The sequence below is a fragment of the Littorina saxatilis genome, linkage group LG5 (genome assembly GCF_037325665.1).
Source record: "Littorina saxatilis isolate snail1 linkage group LG5, US_GU_Lsax_2.0, whole genome shotgun sequence".
Classification (NCBI taxonomy): Eukaryota; Metazoa; Mollusca; class Gastropoda; order Littorinimorpha; family Littorinidae; genus Littorina; species Littorina saxatilis.
Window position 1 is genome coordinate 26,210,472 of NC_090249.1, and position 22,315 is coordinate 26,232,786.

The 22,315-nt window shown below is 47.9% G+C and overlaps 1 protein-coding gene and 1 non-coding gene across 3 annotated transcripts in view; both read left to right on the forward strand.

Moving 5' to 3' along the window:
- Positions 1-214: 214 nt before the first annotated feature.
- The window catches only part of LOC138966707 (transportin-1-like), a 36,988-nt gene continuing 14,887 nt past the window's right edge, over positions 215-22,315 (forward strand). For both annotated transcript variants that reach the window (XR_011455744.1, XM_070339018.1), the window contains exons 1-12: positions 215-330; positions 1,689-1,764; positions 2,030-2,286; positions 4,447-4,580; positions 5,285-5,366; positions 5,519-5,641; positions 6,253-6,432; positions 6,708-6,815; positions 7,047-7,107; positions 7,363-7,688; positions 7,994-8,143; positions 16,930-17,004. Coding sequence is in view for 1 of the 2 variants with exons in the window: in XM_070339018.1 (XP_070195119.1) it covers positions 232-330; positions 1,689-1,764; positions 2,030-2,286; positions 4,447-4,580; positions 5,285-5,366; positions 5,519-5,641; positions 6,253-6,432; positions 6,708-6,815; positions 7,047-7,107; positions 7,363-7,688; positions 7,994-8,143; positions 16,930-17,004 (1,671 nt within the window). In the remaining variant the exon portion in view is untranslated. The remainder of the gene's footprint in view (positions 331-1,688; positions 1,765-2,029; positions 2,287-4,446; positions 4,581-5,284; positions 5,367-5,518; positions 5,642-6,252; positions 6,433-6,707; positions 6,816-7,046; positions 7,108-7,362; positions 7,689-7,993; positions 8,144-16,929; positions 17,005-22,315) is intronic.
- LOC138967860 (5S ribosomal RNA) lies at positions 9,475-9,593 on the forward strand. The gene has a single exon (XR_011456037.1). It is a non-coding gene; the product is annotated as a 5S ribosomal RNA (ribosomal RNA).

Sequence of the window (22,315 nt, forward strand, 5' to 3'; positions counted from 1 at the left end):
CAGTAGCCAAAGCACCCCTTTTTAACAAAGTAGTTCTTTACACCGATCGCTATTTTTTGGCAACAAATGCATCGAATATCTTTTAGATAAAATCAAGTAATGATATACTAGCTTTTGTCCACGAAGATATCTTTTCCTATTATTTCTACTCGTAGTGTAATGTTTAATACGTTGGCGAAATTATCTCATGATAATTACTACGCAGTAGTAAGAAATTCATTCCAATCCAAAATGGCGTGGCAACCGGAGGAGACTGGGCTGAGGCAAATATTACAATTGTTAAAAGAATCCCAATCTCCGGATACAGCTACACAGAGGGCTGTACAGCAGGTATGTTCACGTTTGTTAAATCACCATTAGTTAGGCTTCGATCGGTGTGTACTGTCTGAGTGTTTGCTGAATAATTAGGCGCAAAACGGCTGTGTAACCCACGTGCCATGTTAATTCGTTTCCGAAAAGATCATTAGAATTTAGATGTGCGTTTCGAAAATCATTATTCTTGTGTACCTGTTTTCGACAGTAGTTACTGATTTTTTGTGTTTATTTGCGTTGGTGGAAAATGTCAAGCTACTTTAGTTGTCGACAGCCATCGTTGGTTGATCTCTGGAAGACGGTTACAATTCCAGCAGACGCGGTGAAAATTTAAAGATTGATTCAGTGATTGAGTGATTTACTTGCTTGAGCGCCAGAATTTTCCCGGTTTTCATGATTACTACTGTTATTTGAAAGTAAAGCTACAAGGTAACACGAAGGTTTAAGCATTTAGTTTATTCTTTTTCGGATATAAAACGAGCAGGACAAAATATGCAGAAAGTATGTCACTATGACTATGTGTTGCGTGTAGAGATACAAGAGCAATTCAGAAGAAAAAATGGAAGAAATTCCACAGGAGCATAGAGTTTGGCACCTATGGTAGTAGAATTCCAGCCTATTTTCAATCAAACTAAAGGCACACTGCTTTGATTCTGCTTAGATTCGGGATTATTAAAAGTTAAATTTACTGGACCAACATTGGAAAATGGTGGCACTTCACTTGATGTTGCTTTGTTCAAATGTAAGCTAGACTGATTTGCTTGTGTATCTGTTTTAAGTTTCTTGCATATTATTGAATAACTGAATTCAAAGAGTCTGTTACTAGTCCAAGAGGCATCTGCACGCAGTATACAATTTTGATAGTAAAAAGGGTAGTAATTCTAAATTGAGGGCCCCAAAGGGTTTAAAGTCGTGATCGTGATTGGCGTTTTTTGACATTTCCGTGACCGTGATTGCCGAAATTTCCATTTCTGTGATCGTGATGGGACTTTGCCCGTGATCCGTGATGACAAAAAAATCAAGTCTCGTGATCGTCATTTGTTTTCGTGATCGTGATGGGCATTATTGCAAAGCATTTTATTTTCAACGTACATTTTTCACAGCTGTATCACTCTATGATCCTCTATTCGTCAAGGTGTTTGTGATCGTGAAAACAAAAATCGAGGTAACTGTGATCGTGAAAGCTAAAATTTTCCTTCCCGTGATCGTGATGATACCCCCCTTGGGGCCCTCTAAATTAGTATTTCTTGTTGAGACTGAAACTAGTGAAAGGCATACTCAGAGCTCCTTATTTGGCATCAGACTAATTAAAACAGCAAGTTTATGTTCAAGTTGCTTTTCATTTATTAACATTTGTTTGTGCTTTTATTTTTCAGCGCCTTGAAGAACTCAACAGATACCCCGACTTCAACAACTACCTTATTTTTGTTCTCACGAAGCTCAAAACTGAAGGTAAGTTTTTTAAGTTGTGTACACATTTATTGATTCAGGAGTTGGACCTAAATTACATTCATCTGTATTTTATGTGCTATCTTGCATGTACTTTACACTTCACAAAAACGGTTGTATTTAATGGAATATTTGAATATTACACTAGCAGTGAGATGCACATTTTCAGGTGGTGTGAAGTTAGATACTTTATCAGGTGGTGTGAAGTTCCCATAACCTTTTGTATCATGATTTGTCTTTAAAGAGCCTTTGTGTCTGACCATTCCAGATGACCCTACTCGCTCCCTCAGTGGGCTGATCTTGAAGAACAATGTGCGGGCACACTTTGAGAAGTTCCCCCCGGAGGTGACCAACTTCATCAAGCAGGAATGTTTGAACAACATTGGAGACCAGTCCCCTCTGATCCGCGCCACCATTGGCATCCTGGTCACCACCATCGTGGCCAAGGGAGAGCTGCGCAACTGGCCCGAGCTCCTGCCCCACCTCTGTCAGTGTTTGGAGTCAGAGGACTACAACATTTGTGAGGTGTGTGTCCAAGGGGAACCAGACCTGGGAACCCATACGATTTCGCCGTATTTTGTCCGCATGATTGTCGAGAATACGCTCAGTATGGTCAGTGGTAAAAAAATACGACGAGAAAAATTCCTAAACTACTTTTCTTCACAAGCCCATCCTGAAGTCGATCCAGTATTTTGGCACATGATTACGTCACTATATTAGCCGCCGTCAAGAAAAAATATAATCGGATCGTGTCAATCAATCAAAACAACCAGGCAAACGAAAGTACGGTATTTGGCGAAATCGGCTCCGAGAATAAACAAGTGAAACAAAGAAGAAAAGTGAAAAAGTTTGAAGAAAATTATCACACACACAATTTGTAACCAACACACACATGTAGTCCAGCCCGGAATAAGCCTTTTTGTGATGATTTACGACTTTTGCAGACAAAAAAAACACAACATGGCGGCTCTCGCTCCTCCAACTATCGTGAGACACAAAAAAATGAAATCTCGCGCGGGCGAGATCCTGATACATCCGGTGTTTCTCTGTATGCTTGTCACGACGACTTGTTGACAAACGAAGATTCGCGAAAGAAAGAGAAAAGCGCCGAACCTTGAGTAGAGAGCCAATAAAGTACCGGTAATTGCTAATCGAGCGAAATGAAAATCCGCGGCGACTTCCATTAGGTGAATGCTATTCAAGTTTAGGTAACGTTTTAGCCGCATCTTTTTATAAGCCGCAATGCGATTTTTTTTTTTAAAGTCGCGGCTTGTAGTCCCTCAAATACGGTACAGTTTTTGTCAGCAAAATTGAAAAGAGCATTTGTTTTAAATGTGTAGGTAAACTTAATTAACGGTGTGACGGACGCGCATGAGGCATATTTTAATCATGGATGTGCAAATGCTGTGTGGAGTACGCTCATTTTTTTGAAAATACACCAAGTTTGTTTTAGAATACTCAAAGTGCAAAACAGGGGTTCCCAGGTCTGGGGAACTGACTAAACTGCCCATACTCGCCAAGCTTGTGTTTTTGAGCTGCTATTCTAAATCTTGGTTTTCACAGAAACAGTCACTGTTGCACCAAGCAATCAAATCTTGTCAAAGCATTCAGTGGTCACCGGCACGGTTGGCCTAGTGGTAAGGCGTCCGTCCCGTGATCGGGAGGTCATGGGTTCGAACCCCGGCCGGGTCATACCTAAGACTTTAAAATTGGCAATCTAGTGGCTGCTCCGCCTGGCGTCTGGCATTATGGGGTTAGTGCTAGGTCTGGTTGGTCCGGTGTCAGAATAATGTGACTGGGTGAGACATGAAGCCTGTGCTGCGACTTCTGTCTTGTGTGTGGCGCACGTGATATGTCAAAGCAGCACCGCCCTGATATGGCCCTTCGTGGTCGGCTGGGCGTTAAGCAAACAAACAAACAAACAAATTCAGTGGTCAAAGGGAGGTGGGGAGACCTGTTTAATATGCCCACCAAATAACAGTACAGTGTCTAATAATAATTCAGAGGGTATTGCTGTAGCTTCAAAGGACTTGTTTACTTTGTTGACTGCTTGTCAGGAGAACAAGGATTGCTGAGATAGTGTTCAGGGTTCAAAGTTTAATTAAACAACAAAACTAAGAATAAACACATTAGTGTGTGAAAGTTTAATTAAACAACAAAACTAAGAATAAACACATTAGTGTGTGCCTAATTTTGCCTTCCACTGTAGGAAATTAGGATATTTGTTGTGAAGGTCACAGGAGGGGTAGTAACTAAGGAAGCTACATTGGCCTGTAGTGGTATTATTGATTTCTGTGCATTGCTTATTCAGCATGTGAAAAGCCCTGACGATCAGGGGAGCCCTTCATTGAGACGGTACAGATGATTAGTGTCCCTTGCAGTGGAGGTGGTTATTGATTTTCTGCAGGCTTTTCTTCTTGAAGAGAAGATAAGCTTAATGTCAGTTGCTTCAGTGTTCTTGAACAGGAGCTGATTTTCCTCCACTATTGCACAGCTCAGTCATATTTGTGTACATCTGTGGAGGCATTTTCCCTGAATGCTAAACTTCCTTTTCATGTACTTTGCTTTAGACTTTTTCTTTCTTTTTTTTTTTGCAGCTGCCGAAGGCTTGAAAATGAACTTTGCATAAAATTTTCTAACTTAGCATTTCATAATGTTTTCATAGTTCATTTTGTTTTATGACAGGGTGCCTTTGGAGCACTGCAGAAGATCTGTGAGGATAATGCAGAGACACTGGACAGTGATGCTGTCAATCGACCCCTCAATATCCTCATCCCCAAGTTCCTGCAGTTCTTCAGACACCAGAGCCCCAAGATAAGGTAACATTTGTTACAGGCAAATCAGATTTTTTTTTTCTTAAGTCAGAATTGAAAGACTGAAATGTTCTCAAAGGTCATTTTATTATTTGAACAGAAAGTGAACCTTTTTGTTCCATCCCTGTCTGACCCCAAACCCTCACACCAAACTTCAGTTCGGTAATCTTGTGTCTGTAGCTACTTGAAAGTTACATTGATTGTTCGCAGTGTTTCTTCTTCTTCTGCGTTCGTGGGCTGAAACTCCCACGTACACGTGATTTTTGCACGAGTGGAATTTTACGTGTATGACCGTTTTTTTACCCCGCCATTTAGGCAGCCATACGCCGTTTTCGGAGGAAGCATGTTGGGTATTTTCGTGTTTCTATAACCCACCGAACTCTGACATGGATTACAGGATCTTTTTCGTGCGCACTTGGTCTTGTGCTTGCGTGTACACACGGGGGTGTTCGGACACCGAGGAGAGTCTGCACACAAAGTTGACTATGAGAAATAAATCTCTCGCCGAACGTGGGGACGAACTCACGCTGACAGCGGCCAACTGGATACAAATCCAGCGCGTTACCGACTGAGCTACATCCCCGCCCCGCAGTGTTAAATCTTTGGCCTAAGTGAAGATTTCATCTGTTCTTCAACATTGCTGATTGGTGTGCTTATCAAATGCTAATTGTTGATGAAGATTGGCTAAAGATGGTCTTATTCTATTGCAGATCCCATGCTATTGCATGTGTGAATCAGTTCATCATCAGTCGGACACAAGCTTTAATGGTGCACATCGATACATTCATACAGGTAAGTTGTATTTTATGGTCTTCTTCCGCAGTTCTTGTTTGCTAATTTCTGTGTTTATATTTTGTGCATTTGATTTGATTCTTTGTCAAGCTAATTAATTTTGAGATCTTGTGTGTATGAACATTGTATACAGTGAACTTGATGTTGTGCAGAACCTGTTTTTTCTGGCAAAAGACGAGGACACTGAAGTGAGGAAGAATGTGTGCCGTGCCCTGGTCATGTTAGTGGAGGTGCGCATGGACCGTCTGGTGCCCCACATCGCTCAGATCATTGAGGTCAGTGCTTCTTTTCTTTTTGTTCTCCCTTTTTGCATATCTGTGTAGCACTTAATATGGATACAGGGATCACTCTTGCTTTTAAAACATGTAAAGCATACACGGCAACGGGTGGAATATGCTGTGCAATATTTTTTCTTTTGAACAACCTTTTGTAATAGAGTTGCCAAAGATGCAGTAATCGTACAACACCAGGGTATGCATTTTTCCTTGCAGGACAAGTATTGGAGAAAAAGATGCAGATAGTTTTTGTGCAAGTCATATGTGCTGCGATGGGAAATAACATGCATCTGCGAGTTTTTAAACTTTTTGAATTCAAAAAAGTATTGTCTACATGATTTCTTCACAAATCAATCACAAATAATTGATTCATTTATGTTCAAATTCCTCTAACCATGAATTTGCAATCCTTGTACATTTTAAAAGTAAGTACAATCCTAATTCTCCTGATTGTCACTAAAATGGTTCCAGCTTTGCTGCAAGTTAGATATTTATTTTAGGTCTTAGTTTTCTTATGAAGCAGGATAGCCTGTGACCATTTTCTTGCTTGAAACATAGTTGAAAAAATTAAGGCGTGTGGTGCAAAATCATATTATTGTGTGTGTCAACAGTACATGATGGAGCGTACCCAGGACAATGACGACGGTGTGGCTCTGGAGTCTTGTGAGTTCTGGCTGTCGTTGGCAGAGCAGCCCGTGTGCAGAGAGGTTCTGGCACCCTACATTGACCGTCTGCTGCCCATCCTGGTCAAGGGCATGAAGTATTCAGAGATTGACATCATTTTGCTCAAGGTGGGTAGTCTTTGGCACCATTTTGCTCGAGGTCTTTTTGTGACAGTTTGGCTAGATGGCAATTTGAAAACAAAGGCATACTTTTTGTTTGGTTCCAGTTTCAGCTGCATTGATTTTAGTCTGCATTGGGTTCTGCGAAACTGCATCTAGCTTAGCAGCTTTTAGCATTATTTCCTGTATTCAGATTGTTTTGTTGCATGGAAATAAGTGTGTGTTTGACAATGGCTTGTTAAAAACTAGTCTGATGTTAATGTTGTGCCTTGAACTGTTTTCAGGGTGATGTGGAAGAGGACGAGATGATTCCTGACAAAGAGTCTGACATCAAGCCTCGCTTCCACAAGAGTCGTACACACAGTCAGAAATACCAAGAGGGCGCAGAAGGGGTAAGATTGGATTTTGTTTTGCAGCTATAACTGCATCTCTCCTGTTGGAGTTTTCCTGCTTGAACCCGTACTTCCTTGTGCAAATTATTTTGACACTGAAATGCTACCTCCCCATCCTTAAGAGTCTTGATGGCTAGATTTTATTTTTAATTTGTAGCTACAGCGAGAGATTTCTAGTTCTGTGAGAGTGATTTAGCATTCATCTTTAAATGTTGGTTGATTGTTGTGCAGGAGGATGAGGGCTCTGATGATGGCTTTGATGATGACGACAGTCTGTCAGACTGGAATCTCAGTAAGTATTTGACTATGAATGGTAAAAATACAACGCCAGGTAATGCAGTACATTATCAGTAACCTAAGACACAACATGCTTTTGCAGAGATTCTCAAATATATGAAAACAAGTTTCAGATTGCTTGTACAGAATTTTCTAGGTGCTTTGAAACTTAATGTATGCTTTACACACTTGCTGTAATGCCTCTTGGAATACTTGTGTACATAATCCCAGGGTAGTAACAGAAATCGCTCTCTCCTCTCCTCTCCCACAGGAAAGTGTTCAGCGGCAGCCCTGGATGTGCTGGCCAACGTGTTCCATGAGGACGTGCTGCCAGTCCTCCTGCCCATCCTGAAGGAGACGCTGTTCCACGCGGACTGGGAGATCAAGGAGTCAGGCATCTTGGTGCTAGGCGCCATCGCAGAGGGCTGCATGAACGGCATGGTGCCCCACCTACCGGAGCTGGTGCCCTACCTCATCACCTGCCTGGGCGACCGTAAGGCTCTGGTCCGGTCCATCACCTGCTGGACCCTGTCACGCTACGCCCACTGGGTGGTTGGACAGCCCCATGACCTCTACCTCAAGCCACTCATGACAGAGGTGGGTCACGCTGGAATAGATGGGTGAAGAACGCTGCTTTGGCTTAGCATCATTACAGTTTCAAGTGGCCTATATTGGGATATAGCTTGTTATGGGATCAGTACAAATGGTACAGGTGATATGTGGTTTGCATTGCTGATGTGGGACTATGAAGTACTGTAGTAAGTGTAATAAATAACAGAATTATTTCATGAGTGGTGTTGAACTTGAAAGACTAAGGCAGGGAGGAGATTATGGAGAACCAAAATTTCTTGTTGGTAATGGTTAAGAACAGATTTTTTCATTTCTTTGTGTGTACGTTCCAGTTGCTGAAGAGAGTGTTGGATGGCAACAAGCGTGTGCAGGAAGCAGCTTGTTCAGCCTTTGCAACTCTTGAGGAGGAGGCTTGTACCGAGCTGGTGCCCTACCTGGGCTTCATCCTCGAGACACTAGTCTTTGCTTTCTCCAAATATCAGGTACGCCACATTCCAGTCATCTTACAGCAATATTGACTAACTTGGCAGGGACTAGGCCTGCCCCATGCTCTTTTGGAGCATTCTGCACTGATGAAGTTTAGTTTATTTTGGCTAAAAAGATGTGTAGCTATGATATTAAGTGGGCCGCATTATTCAGATGCTGTTTTGATAACTGTATGTAGGGATTCGCAGGTCTGTAATCGGGTTGGAAAGTTTGTGGACAGTGTTTGTTGGTAGTGGTAATAATAGAATAATAATAATAATAATAACGGGCATTTATAAAGCGCCTTATCAGAAGTTCAAAGCGCGTGACAACAATACATGTATACAAAAATCATACAGTCAATATAACACTTACCTCGACAGTACTATTCTTGCACATTATCTATTATAGGCCGAAAAAATTGGACAAAACGCTGAGTGGGTACAATTATCTCCCATAACCATGCGCCACCGTGGATCCCAAGCACTGTCCGAGTGCTTCCCCCTTACAGGATGTAGGTGGCGCGTCCTCTTTCTTTTTTCGCGCGTGTCAGACCGGCTGTGTTTCTGCTACGCTCCCGGATTATTTTGGACTAAGAGGCTCCTTTTCTGTGTGGACTATCACCTGTTGGATTATTGTGTGTTATTCCACTTCTGGCTTGAGGCTACGTTGTGTTTCCTTCAACTTGTGCCTCCGTTTTTGTGTGGCGGACTCGGCGTGCCTCCCGTCCTACTTCGTGGTGACCGGTCGTCTGCTTCTCGTTTCGCCGCATTCACTTGAGTATTGACCTAAATTTTCTTTGAATTTTGTTAATTCTCGGTCTTTAAGGGTACGTACAGGGCGAGGTAGGATGTCTCGTCCTGTTTTGGGCTCTGGTTCTACGGAACCAGAGTCTGCCGGGGGCAACCCTTCTCCGGGCGCCCAGCGTCATGTTTTACGCACGGAGAAGGGGATCTTTCGGCGCTCCGACTCTCCCTCCCCAAACGCTTTGCGTTTGCGGCGAGGGAGGGCGGAGAAAGCCTGTTTGAGCAAGCTCAATGCGAGCTTGCTCAAACAGGCTGGGCTTGAGCCTGGGACTTCGGGCGGGGCTGCGCCGTCGAAGGTTCGGGGAAGGTCGAGGGGAAAGAAAAAGCTTCTTTCTCCTTCTCCTTCAGTGGAACAGGCTTCCCCCCCTTCGACGCCGTTGTCCGGCCCTCAGTCTCAGGCTTCAGCTCCTCCCGGTTTCGAGCCTGGGGGGAAGGTTTCCTTCTCCCCCCTGGCTCGAATCCGGGGGCAGGTCGATTCCCAACCCTCTTTGGGGGTTGGTGAATCCGATCTAGGGGCTACTGGAGAGACTCAGGTTTTGACAGCCAACGGCCATACCACGTTGAAAACACCGGTTCTCGTCCGACCACCGAAGTTAAGCAACGTCGGGCCCGGTTAGTACTTGGATGGGTGACCGCCTGGGAACACCGGGTGCAGTTGGCATTAAAATCTTCCTTTTCCGGTGCCTCTCCTGTGCCCTCCTCGGTTTCCACCGCTGTGGAAGCCAGGAGGGACACGGGTCCTCCTCTGAACTCCCTCGCTGGGTCGTCTGCTGCTGTTTTGACAGTAGTTTCGGCCTCCTGGGGGGGGAGATCGGAGGAGATGACGGGGTCTCTGAATTCCCTCCCCGCTGGGGTTGGGATGCGAATTGACCCCGTTCAGGGCGGTCCTGTGGGGGCAGGGGTTTCAGGCTTCGTGCCTACGACCACTGCTACTACGGTTCCCTCTGACGTCCGTGTGACTGGTGGCTGTCCCTCTTGAAACGCTCCGGCCGACTAGTTACTGGACGTGGAGGTGTTCGACAGAACGTGGTACTTCTGTCGAATGGTCAGGGCGACGGGAACATTGTTTCTGTTGCTCAGACCGACACCTCCGACCGGACCGTCTTGACCCCACGCCATTCCTTAGCGTCTGGTGTTCGGGTGACGGATGGTCCGGACCAAGGGTCCGGAACGTTCCAGGCTTACGGGTCCGGATCGAACCGGACCCACGGGTCCCGACTGGACTTGACCTCCGGGTTTGGTCCGGACGGGACCCATGGTACGGGACCGTACCGGACCTTAGGGTCCGGTGCGGGACAGTACCTCTGGCCCTTGCCGGACCCCCCGGACCTACGGGTCCGGATGGTACGGTACGGGACCAGTGTTTCGGTCGGGACCGGACCACCCGACCACCTCTGTTGGTCTGGGTGGTCTGGCACCGAACCGGAACACACCGGACCTACGGGTCCGGAGGGTACGGTACCGGACCAGTGGTCCGGTCGGGACCGGACCACTCGACCACCTCTGTTGGTCCGGGTGGTCTGGCACCGAACCGGACCATGCCGGACCTACGGGTCCGGATGGTACGGTATGTCCACGTCCGGACCGAGCCACCCGAACACTTCTGTGGGTACGGATGGTTCGGTACCGAACGGGACCTCCGGATGGTACGGGACCGGACCGAATCTACGGGTTCGGATGGTCCGGTACCGGACCACCCGACCACCTCTGTTGGTCCGGATGGTCTGTCACCGAACCGGACCATACCGGACCACCGGACCTACGGGTCCGGATGGTACGGTAGGTCCACGTCCGGACCGAACACTTCAGTGGGTACGGATGGTTCGGTGCCGTACGGGACCTCCGGATGGTATGGGACCGGACCACAGGACCGGAACACCGGACCACCCTACCGGATCGGTCCGGACCACCCGACCACCTCTGTTGGTCCGGATGGTCTGGCACCGAACCGGACCTACGGGTCCGGATGGTACGGTATGTCCACGTCCGGACCGAGCCACCCGAACACTTCTGTGGGTACGGGTGGTTCGGTGCCGAACGGGACCTCCGGATGGTGCGGGACCGGACCGGACCTACGGGTCCGGATGGTCCGGTGCTGGACCGGTGGTCCGGTCCGGACCGGACCACCCGACCACCTCTGTTGGTCCGGATGGTCTGGCACCGAACCGGACCATACCGGACTTACGGGTCCGGATGGTACGGTGTGTCCACGTCCGGACCGAGCCACCCGAACACTTCTGTGGGTACGGATGGTTCGGTACCGAACGGGACCTCCGGATGGTACGGGACCGGACCGGAACACCGGACCGGAACACCGGACCACCCTACCGGACCGGTCCGGACCACCCGACCACCTCTGTTGGTCCGGATGGTCTGGCACCGAACCGGACCTACGGGTCCGGATGGTACGGTACGTCCACGCCCGGACCGAACCACCCGAACACTTCTGTGCGTACGGATGGTTCGGTGCCGAACAGGACCTCCGGATGGTACCGGACCTACGGGTCCGGACCTACGGGTCCGGATGGTCCGGTGCGGGACCACCCGACCACCTCTGTTGGTCTGGATGGTCTGGCACCGAACCGGACCATACCGGACCACCGGACCTACGGGTCCGGATGGTACGGTATGTCCACGTCCGGACCTAACCACCCGAACACTTCTGTGGGTACGATGGTTCGGTGCTGAACGGGACCTCCGGATGGTACGGCACCGGACCGGACCACCCTACCGGACCGGATCGGCACCCCCGACCGGACCGGACCATTTCTTTTCTGATCAGACCCGATGGGTTCCTGTTCAGTCTATAAATGGCGGGGGTTCGTTGGCTGGGCTGACCCAACAGTCGCAGGGTTGTTGTTTTTCTCCCCCTTCGGCTGCTGGAGACGTTTCGTCTTTGGGGCAGGGGTCTTCGCGGCCTCTTGCTTCTGTGGGCGTTTCTTCACAGCCTGCTTCATCGCTTTCGGCTCTTCCCCCTCAAGCTCCCTACACTCCTGCTTTTGAGGAGTTGTCGGGAAGTGAAGAGGAGAGTGAGTCGGAGGACGATAGGGAGGAGGATCAGGGTCGCCCTGAGGTTAACACTGAACCTCTACCCTTGCCGGTTTCTGATGGAACTTCCGAAGCTATGCTTCGTACTTTCCAACAGTACATGACAGACATCACGCGGCGTCTTGACGTCACGGATGCCTCTCTTAAGCGTCTGTCGTCTAGTGTTGACACACAGGACGTGGACCCGGGGTCTGAGGACGAGAGGCAGGAGGCTCGTCCTCGCACAGCTAGAAGGACGTTTGAACAGTTTCAGGACGTCCTTCCCTGAGACGCCCTCTCGTCCTTTGAGTCCGCTTCGGCCCGGGCGCGGGAGGCTCACGCCGCGTCTGCCGGCGGCTCGTTTTATGAACGATCCGGCCGCCGGCAATTCGCGTTCCACCCTAGTCTAAGTGCCACGGTGGAAGCGGCAGCACATCGCCTGAGGAGTACAGATTCACGTGCAAACGCGACCTATGTTCCTCGGGAGGACGCGGGTTCAGTGCCATGCTTTCCTTCGGGAGGCGCACCTCCACTGTTTCCTCGTGTCCAATCTGTTTCGTCCCTCCCTTTTCCCTTTGACTCTCGAACTCTCCCTTTCCAGACTTCGAGTGTTTAGGGTGGGGCTGACGGTGATGTGTTCGTTGGGGAGGTGCCTTCGGTCAAGAAGGCGGAACTGAGCTCTGCTTCGTTCCACAATCTTGAGGCCACCGTTTCTTCCACAGTCGAGGCCCATTCACAGGCCTTGACATGGATGAGCACGCTGTCCACACTGTTGGACCCTCCCGATCGGGCAGAGTCCGATTCCACTCGGGTCCTTGACACGGTTCGAGTGGATCGGGCTTTGCATGCCGTGCGATCGTGCGTGACGTCTGCGGCAGAATTGGCCATTGGAACACGGGTCCACTTTATTGGCCCTGTTCCGTGATCATTTTCTGCCTACTTCTATAGTGCCTCCGGATATGAGGAAGAGTCTGAGGAACACGTTTCCTCAGCCTTCTTCCCTCTTTCATCCGGACACTGTTCGTTCTGTGGTGGAGTCCACACGCCAGAGGAACACTGATTCTCTGATGGTTGGCCTCGCTGCTTCGGCGACGGCGGCGGGGAGTAAGAGAAGTGCTACAGTCACCTCCAGCTCCCAGCCTCAGAAGAAGAAGAGGAAGCCAGTTTCACTGCCTCCTTCTTCCTCCTCTTAGGCACCTGTTGCGTTCCCAAGCAAGACGAAGGGTGCTCAGACAGGTAAGGGGAAGCAGCACCACCAGGGGGGGTGGTCGCAAGCCTGCGCCTGCCCGCCAGCAGAATTTTCAGTGAGTCCCGGCCCTACGTTGACGCCCCCTCAAGTTGCCCCTCTTTCGTCCGTCGGTTCCCTTTTTTCGGGCCCGCGGCATGTGGGGCAGACTGGTCTCCAACCAGTTTTTCTTGAGGGTGGTGTGGTCGGGGTTTTCTCTACCGCTGTCGTCACAACCTCCATTGTCCGCTCTACCTTGGACGTTCCCCCCTCCTCGAGAGCCTGCCAGATGGCAGGCTCTTCAGGACGAGGTGAACTCGTTGGTCGAGAAGAAGGCGGTCTACCCCCTTTCTCAGCCTTCTCTGGGGTTCTGCTCCCGCCTGTTCACCGTCCCCAAAAAGGACGGCCGGTTCAGGCCGGTGTTGGACCTCTCCACCTTGAACTTGTACCTTCACAGGTGCAAGTTCAAGATGGAAACCCCTTCGTCGGTCCGGTTGGCCATCCGGCCAAACGATTGGGCCATGTCTGGGACCTCCAGGATGCTTACTTCCACATCCTGGTGGCCCCGGGGTACCGACATCTGCTCCGGTTCGTTTGGGAGGGCACGGTGTTCGAGTTTCGGGCCCTCCCATTCGGCCTGTCCTTGGCCCCTCTGATTTTCAACGGGGACAACAACACCACATGCTTAGCTTACCTTCGCCACCAGGGGGGCACCAATTCTCGGTCCCTCTCCCTGTTGGCGGAGGAGATTCTGCTCTGGTGCCAGACCAATCAGGTCCGGATGTCAGTCCAGTTCGTTCCGGGGAAACTGAACGCCCTGGCCGACATTCTCAGTCGGGGCGATCAGGTTCTCTCCACAGAATGGACCATCGCTCACAACGTTCTACAGCGTCTGTGGGCAAGGTGGGACCGTCCTCTGATCGATCTGTTCGTAACTCGATTCAGCGCTCGGCTTCCCAGGTACGTCAGCCCCTTTCGAGACATGAATGCGTTCCACTTGGACGCATTCACTCTCTTGTGGAGGCTCCTCGATGCTTACGCCTATCCCCCGACATCTCTGATTCCGAGGGTGCTGGCAAAATATCTGCAGGAACGACCAAGACTGATTTTGGTCGCGCCTTACTGGCCAACAGCTCCGTGGTTTCCAGATCTTCGCGGTCTCACCCACGTAGACCCTCTACCTCTGGATCTGGACGGGGGAGGTCTGCTCCAGCCTCGATCATGCCTCCCTCATCCACGTCCAGAGAGTCTGTGCTTGACCGCATGGCTCTTGTGCGCTCCAAACTGCTTGCACTAGGATTGCACAAGAGTTCAGTAGAGTTTTCCTTGAACGCTAAGAGGCGATCAACTAATCAGCTCTACGACTTACGCTGGAGAGCTTGGGCCACCTTCGCCTTGTCCAAGGGGATAAAGCCGCTTTATCCCTCAACACAGGACTTGGCCAACTTCCTGGTGGAAGTGTATCAAAAGAAGAGTCTTTCTTCTAAGACTCTTCTTGGATACAGATCTGCCATCGCTTCCACGATTGCGGCCGCTACTGGTCGCAGAACTGAACACTTGATCAGGTCCTCCCTCATCGCTAATGTCCTTTCGGGTATTAGCAATGCAGCGGTGTCTAAACCTCGGGTTTCATTTCCCAAGGGGGATGTCTTTCTGGTCCTCAAACTCCTGCGTAGCAATGAGTTTGAACCCCTGGCAGGCATCAGTATCAAGTTGCTGATTTTTAAGACTAATTGTTCCTCATCGCTTTAGCCACTTGCCGTAGACTCAGTGGTATTCAAGCTTTGAGTGGCCTGGACTTTGACATTGAGTTCACCACACAGCAGTGGTTGCTAGCATGGTCACGTCAGTCTAAGGTATGTTTCTTGGGTATATTTTCTTTTACGGTAGTACTGTTCGAAAATTGCCTGGGTATCTTAATCCTTGGATTTAAGTGATTTTGATTAAGGAGTTTAATACTCTACATATCACCCTCACACCACTCTGGTATTCTGTGCAAGAATAGTACTGTCGAGGTAAGTGTTATATTGACTGTAAGGCTTCTTTTTAAGCCTACTGTCTATATGATACTTACCGAGACAGTACTATTAGAGTTTCCCTCCCGCCTCCCCTCTTGATATGTTATGGGCTTTTTGAGGGTCTGCAGCTCATAAAGAAAGAGGACGCGCCACCTACATCCTGTAAGGGGGAAGCACTCGGACAGTGCTTGGGATCCACGGTGGCGCATGGTTATGGGAGATAATTGTACCCACTCAGCGTTTTGTCCAATTTTTTCGGCCTATAATAGATAATGTGCAAGAATAGTACTGTCTCGGTAAGTATCATATAGACAGTAGGCTTAAAAAGAAGCCTTACAATCACTGTCAGATTCAAACAACACATCATGCACATCTCACATCCCCAGACTCTATACTAAGGAACTATCCGTAGTGTTGTTGGAACAAGTGAGTTTTCAAATTGGACTTAAAAGATGAAATGGATGGAGAGTGACGTAATTGAAAGGGGAGTGAATTCCATAACTGAGGTCCATAATACGAAAACGTGCGGAAGCCATGAGCCTTGCGTTTAAAGCGACCTTGACGGAGAAGTCGAGCATCATCAGAAGAACGAAGGGTGCGAGAGGGAGTGTAGAGGGAGACCAGTTCAGAAAGATAGGCAGGTGCCGATTCAGAGATGATATTGTAGCAGAAGCAGGCAGCTTTATACCTAATACGTTCAGATACAGGAAGCCAGTGAAGTTCTTTCATGAGAGGAGTGCAGGGTTGTCGATGCTGTGCTCTGAAAATGAGACGTGCAGCAGAGTGTTGTACTTTTTGCAAGGGTTGGAGAGTGGAGTCAGGGCAGCCTATGAGAAGGGAGTTGCAGTAATCTAATCTGGACAAAATGCAGGATGTAACGAGAGTTTTAGTGGTATCAACAGTGAGAAATTTTCTTATGGAACCTATTCTTCTGATCTCAAAGTAACATGTCTGACAGACTTTTTTGATGTGTTGTTTCATTGAGAGGTGGGAGTCCATGATGAACCCAAGATTCCTAACACTATCAGAGAGAGAAATGTCACTAGAACCTACTGTGATGGAGGCTGGAAGGGAAGTGGTCGAAGAGGAAGCTCCAGAGAAAAGAAGAAATTCAGTCTTGTCATCATTTAACTTGAGCATATTGTTTGTCATCCATGATTTAATATCTGAAGTGCAGTTTTGGAGAGTGTGCGTCACCGCTTGGATTTCTGTAGGCTTGCATGCTTGTTGGAGTTGTGTGTCGTCTGCAAAGAGGTAGTGATTGACTGCGTGTTGCTTGATGACGGCAGAGAGAGGAGTGGTGTATAGTACAAATAAAACTGGGCCTAGAACTGATCCCTGGGGAACGCCGAAACAGAGAGGAGATGAGAGATTATTGACAGACACATACTGACTACGGCCCTGTAGATATGAACTAAACCAGTGAAGAGCGGTAGAGTGAATGCCAAAAACAGATTCGAGACGAGAGAGCAGAACAGAGTGATCGATCGTATCGAACGCAGCTGAGTTATCCAAGAGAAGCAGAACTGATAGGTCATCATTATCCAGAGCAGAAAGAATGTCATTCACAACACGAAGCAAAACAGTCTCGGTGCTGTGGCCAGCCCTATACGCTGACTGAAGAGGGTTGCAGAGGTTGTTGGTTTCAAGGTGGGAGAGAAGCTGACTAAGCACTACTTTTTCCACTAAATGTCAGCTCATGTGATGTTTTTATTATTTTTGTGCAGCACAAGAACTTGCTGATTCTGTACGATGCCATTGGCACTCTTGCTGACTCTGTGGGTCATCATCTCAACAAACCTGTGAGTTTTGTGTAATTTTGTATGCTTTATCTATACTTGTTTAATCAACCGCTGTACCTAGGTTTCTGTCCTTCACTCTCAAAATTATGTTTTGACAGTGAGATTCAATTGAGTATTTGAACTCTCTCTTGCTGATTAACCATTGGAGAAATTAACATTTGTCTGATGCTGTATGGAATTCATTTTAGAAAATGCTGTGATCTCGTGCTGTGGGAAATTGTATGTGTTTGATTTTGGAGTAATTTAGTTACTGTTTTTTTTTTAAATTTGGGCAAGAAATACTCCATTAAATTACATATTCTTACTCAACTCACATAGGTAGCAATAACTTCGTTTGGTTGCTAAAACATTGAAGCACTCTTACATGGTAACATGGGGAGATAACTCTAAAACAAAAACCCTCATGCCATATATGGCATGGTCCGTGGTGGTTATCTCCCCTTACCGGTGCTGTGCGCATGCGCAGGAAGTACACCGGTAATACTCATTCCTTTTTCTTCAACACACGGTGCTGACGTGTTTTGAAGCGCTCAGGCTTTTTCTTAAGCCATCGGTCTCTCTCTCAGGGAAGGCCATCGGATTTTGGTAACATATCAACGACCTTTAATTCTTCAGGAATTGGTGAGAGCATTTATTTTTTGTATAACGAGAAGATTTCTTAGCGTTTTGAAGGTTTTGCCACTTGTCTTTTGAACTTTTGTCCGCCATGTTTGACTGTCAAAATGGCCGACATCCTAGACATAAAGAGAAAATAAGAGCTCTGCCAAGCAGACTCGCTCACCTAGTTCTCAATCGGGCAAAACGATTTAAGCTGGCGCTAAACACGAACTTCTTCTACTACTCATAGCTCTCAAAGTTCTAAAGTTTCCTTAACGAGAAGCTGTCTTTAGCTTGGGACTTTACCCTGATACGCAGCTTTCTATTCTATTGTTGATAGATAACGCTTCTCCCTCAGTTGACTTCTCGGTTTTGGTTTATAACCTTAGGTGTTACAACCATAATGAAGTTAAGCAAGCGGATCCTCTTGACCGTTTGCATCGTTATTCTGAGGTTCAGGGAATGTTTACTGCTGATTGTAAACAAATAGCATGTTAGGCTTCTCTTATGCTCCCTTCAGGAGTAAGTAACGCACTGTCGTTCGCGGGTTCGTTCCGAGTCTTGTGCAACCGTTACGTTTACCCACGTTGTTGCAGAGGCGACAGATGTGTTTAGTTCGGCGACAGGTTTACCTGTCAACGAGCTTTTGTCTGCCTGTCAGACACCAGCACCGCCCAGTCCTCTCGGCGCTCTAGCGTCGCGGGCGGTGTTTTTGAGATTTTGCGCGGGTTTGTTCAGAACCAACTGCGACGGTTACGTCCGCTGACGTAGTCACAGAACCAACAGTGGTGTTGGAATCGTCACGTCTACCAAACGTTGTTGCAGAGGTGACAGATGTGTTTAGTTCGACGTCAGGTTTTCCTGTCAACGAACTTTTGTCTGCATGTCAGACACCAGCACCGCCCAGTCCTCTCGGCGCTTTAGCGTCGCGGGCGGTGTTTTTGCGATCTGCGACGGTCACGTCCGCTGGCGTGGTCGCAGATCCAACAACGGTGTTGGAATTGTCAGATCCTTTTGACAAGTTTTTGTCTGGTTCTCAGACATCAGCACCTCACGGTGTTCTTGGCGAAGTACGCAAACCTTTGACTTCGGTTTCCGTTTCGGCGGAAGTGCACACCGGACGTAAGGTCGATTCCACAAACCTGTCCTGTAACCGACAACCGGATCACGACATGGGGTGTGATGAGCACACGTCTGCTACTTCCGGTAGCCAGACGACAGGGTCCTCCGGATACCATTTCACGGGTCCGGTTGATGCTGGTGCTGTGCAGTCAGCTGCTGGTTCCGCTTCCGCCGTTTCGGCAGCTGCGGCTTCCGGTGGTAGGACACATGACACAGTGTGTGATGAGCATGCGTCTGCTACTTCCGGTAGACAGACAACAGGGTCTTCCGGTTGCCATTTAATGGGTCCGGTTGATGCTGATGCTACACAGTCCTCTGCTGGTTCCGCTTCTGCCGTTTCGGCCGCTGCGGTTTCCGGTAGCAGGACGCAAACCTGCGGCAACGGTTTCCGCTTTAGCGGAAGTGCATACCAGCCATAAGGTTCATTCCTCACGTCAGCCTTAATCCCTTCTGGTAGTAGGACAACAGGATCTTCCGGTTTCCAGTTTCTGGTACCAATTAGTTCTGATGCTAACCAATCCACTGCTGGTTCGACTTCCGCTTCGGCGACTGTCGCTTCCGGTAGCAGGATGGTTTTGCCTTCCGCCGTTAACACTTTGGTGTTGGCAGTCGGCAATCATCAGCCTTTGGTTTCCGGTTCCGAAAGTTCTGGCTTCCGGGAATTTCTTTTTTCCCCAACCTTTTCCGGTTTCGGCAGATGTTGCCTTGCTGGGATTGGTTTCCTGTTCTTATCCTTTCAACGATCGTTGGGATACTACTGAACAGGAAGCTGCCATCGTGTTTGGCACTAGCCGCAGAGGTTACTACGCACTGTTTCCCTGAGGGGTTAGCAGTAGCATAGTCATCTGCCGTTACTTCACTATCAGCTTTGGCTGATTTTGCTCCTTCTCAGGAACAATCTGCGAACTTTAAGTTTTAGAGTCTCCTTTCGTGGCTTTTTCAACTTATAAAAGTTTTCTCACACGAGGTTTTGCCCCACCTCTGCCTTTGCCGGCATCACTGATTTGGGGAGGCTCCTGCTTCAGGTTTGCTGTGGCTTGCGTCACATTCGGCTGATTTGAACCTTATTTCAGGAAATTTTTTCGAACTTTAAGTTCTTAGATCCTCCCTCGGGGGCATTTGAACTTGTGGAAGTTTTATCAAATGATTCTCCTTTGCCACCACTTCCTTGGGGGCAGCGAGGCGGCGTTGTTTTCGCTTGCGTCACCCGCGCAAGTAACGCATCACTCGCTGAGCGCTATCCGTAGGCCTCGGTTACACCAAGCCTAAGAACTTTATTCTTTTCTTCTTACTATTCACCGGACTTGACGATCATACATCTTAATGTTCATAGCAAGGAGAAACTGTCTTTTTTCAAGAACAATGATCTCCTGGCTGTGGAAGATTGTGGCCGCACTTCTTTCTATTATCGTCTTTGAACAAGACTTTGATTCGTTCTTTCCCTTGTGCAGTTACGTACTCACGGGTTGCCTTTGTGTTCTGTTGGGACACACTTACAAAGGATTAAGCTTTGCTGTTCACTGGAAAGAAGGCCTCGGCCGACAGTATTGTTCTGTCGGTGAGACTTTATTCTCTTCCTTGCTTGAGGGTTTTCTTCGAATCCTCTTCTTTGCACGCAGACTCTTCTCTAACAAAGAGAAACTCACAGCAAAATAAAAGCCCACGGCAGGCCTGGCTTTTCTTATCTAAGAAAAGCACTAAGCTGGCTGTTCTCAGCTTTGGCTTTTATCTTCTCAGCATGGCGTTTTGCCAAATACCCATCACTTTATCCCCTCGGGGCGATTCAGAGGTCGGGTTTGTTTATCTTCTCCCCGGCTTGGCGCTTTGCCAAATACCCACCGCAGTTTAGCGTCGGGTTAAGTGGGCAAACAATAGCACGTTTTTATTCTTACTATTGACGGTTCTGTCAACTGGAGTCTTTGTGCTTGTCATCTCTCTCCACTTTGCCTTTGTGTTTTCCACAGCGGCTGGAGGGGGAATTAGGACTTCCACTTTATTGAGGTCCTTTCTTGGGTCACTTACATAGATCGTGCCTATGTTTATTTCCACCTTTGGAAAGTAGATTGGAAGTGGCTACATTTTATTTTGATTCTAAGCAATCAAACAAAGAGCTGGAACATGTTAGTGTCTTTTCTCGGCTGGTTCACAGACACAACCAATCATTGGATTCTCACATCATTGCTCATGCAAGGCGTTTCCATTGATTCTCTCTCCACCAGCGAAGCAGTTCTTCTGTTTCTTGTGGAATTGTTTCCCCTTGTCAGGGGAGAACATGTGTTGATTCAATCAGACAACACCACAGTGGCCTTTTTATCTCAATAAGCAAGGGGGGGGGCATCTCGCTCCTCATCGCTGCCACATCGAGCATGCAAGATTTTAATGTGGTGTTACCACCACGAGATCTTATGATCTAGTGAAGTACCTTTCTGAGAGGCTCTGTGACTTGGCAGATTTTCTTAGTCGGTCGGCCAAGACTGTCCACACGGATTGGACTCTATCTCACTACGCGCTTCTACTCCTTCTGGTGAATTTGGAGAAGCCGCTGATAGAAGTTTTTTGCCTCTCGGTACTATCACCTTCGGCTAAATGTTCGTCTCCCCGTTTCCCGGATAATACTCTCGATTTTACTTTGAGTGGCCTGTCGGTCGCATTTTATGGGCCCATTCATTATTGGTTGCCAGTCCTTAAGGCTGGCAAGAGGGTGCCGTTTTTTACACTCGAGCCACACGGGTGTCTGCTGTACGGGATTTATTGAGACGCTCAGGGGCTTCTGCCTCAACTCTGGATTTGGTCTAGAGATCCCATAAGGGTTCAGCGTCTTAGTTTTCATGTCACATTGACTGGCTTGGAACAAATGGCGTAATATTAACGGAAAGAACTCCACTTCTCTCCGTTCATTGCAGGTGGCGAACCACCTATTCTGGCTTTCCGAATTTTCTCCCACATCTCTGTTTTAAGACGTTACGCGGTATCAGTTGCACTGAAACAGCTAGGTCGCACAATTTTTTCACTTGGGCTCTTTATAGCCAGCGTGATTAAGGGAGCCTCCCTTTGGTTGGCCGAGAACAAATCTCCAGTCCCGACTTGGGATTTGCTCCTGGTTTTGGAGTTTTTGAGATCGGATTGTTTAATCCTTGACAAAATTAGCCTTGCTAATCTAAACACGGGAAGCGGTCATACTTACTCTAGTAGCTTCTGAGAGAAGTGGGAGTAGGTGCATTTTCTATCTGGGTTTTGCTATAGACATCTCTTTGGAGAAAGACTGATCTATAGCGCTTAGGTTTTAATTCAAATTTCTGACTATTAATCAGAAACCGGAGGAACCAGCTCCGATAATACAATTCAATCCACTTTGCAATATTTTGGCTCTGCTAGAGCCATATTAGCCTATTGAACATTTCGAGTTTTAAATATATTTCTAACTCGCACTGGTCCGTTTAGATCATCAGAACAAAGGCTTTTGTTTATTTCCATCAACTCTTGTAGAGGCAATGACTTAGCGAAGTCAACCTTAGCTAGATGGTCTGCCACATTGATTAGGCATACCTACAGTGGTGGCAAGAAAGGGGGGGGGGGGGGGGCAGTCAGTCCT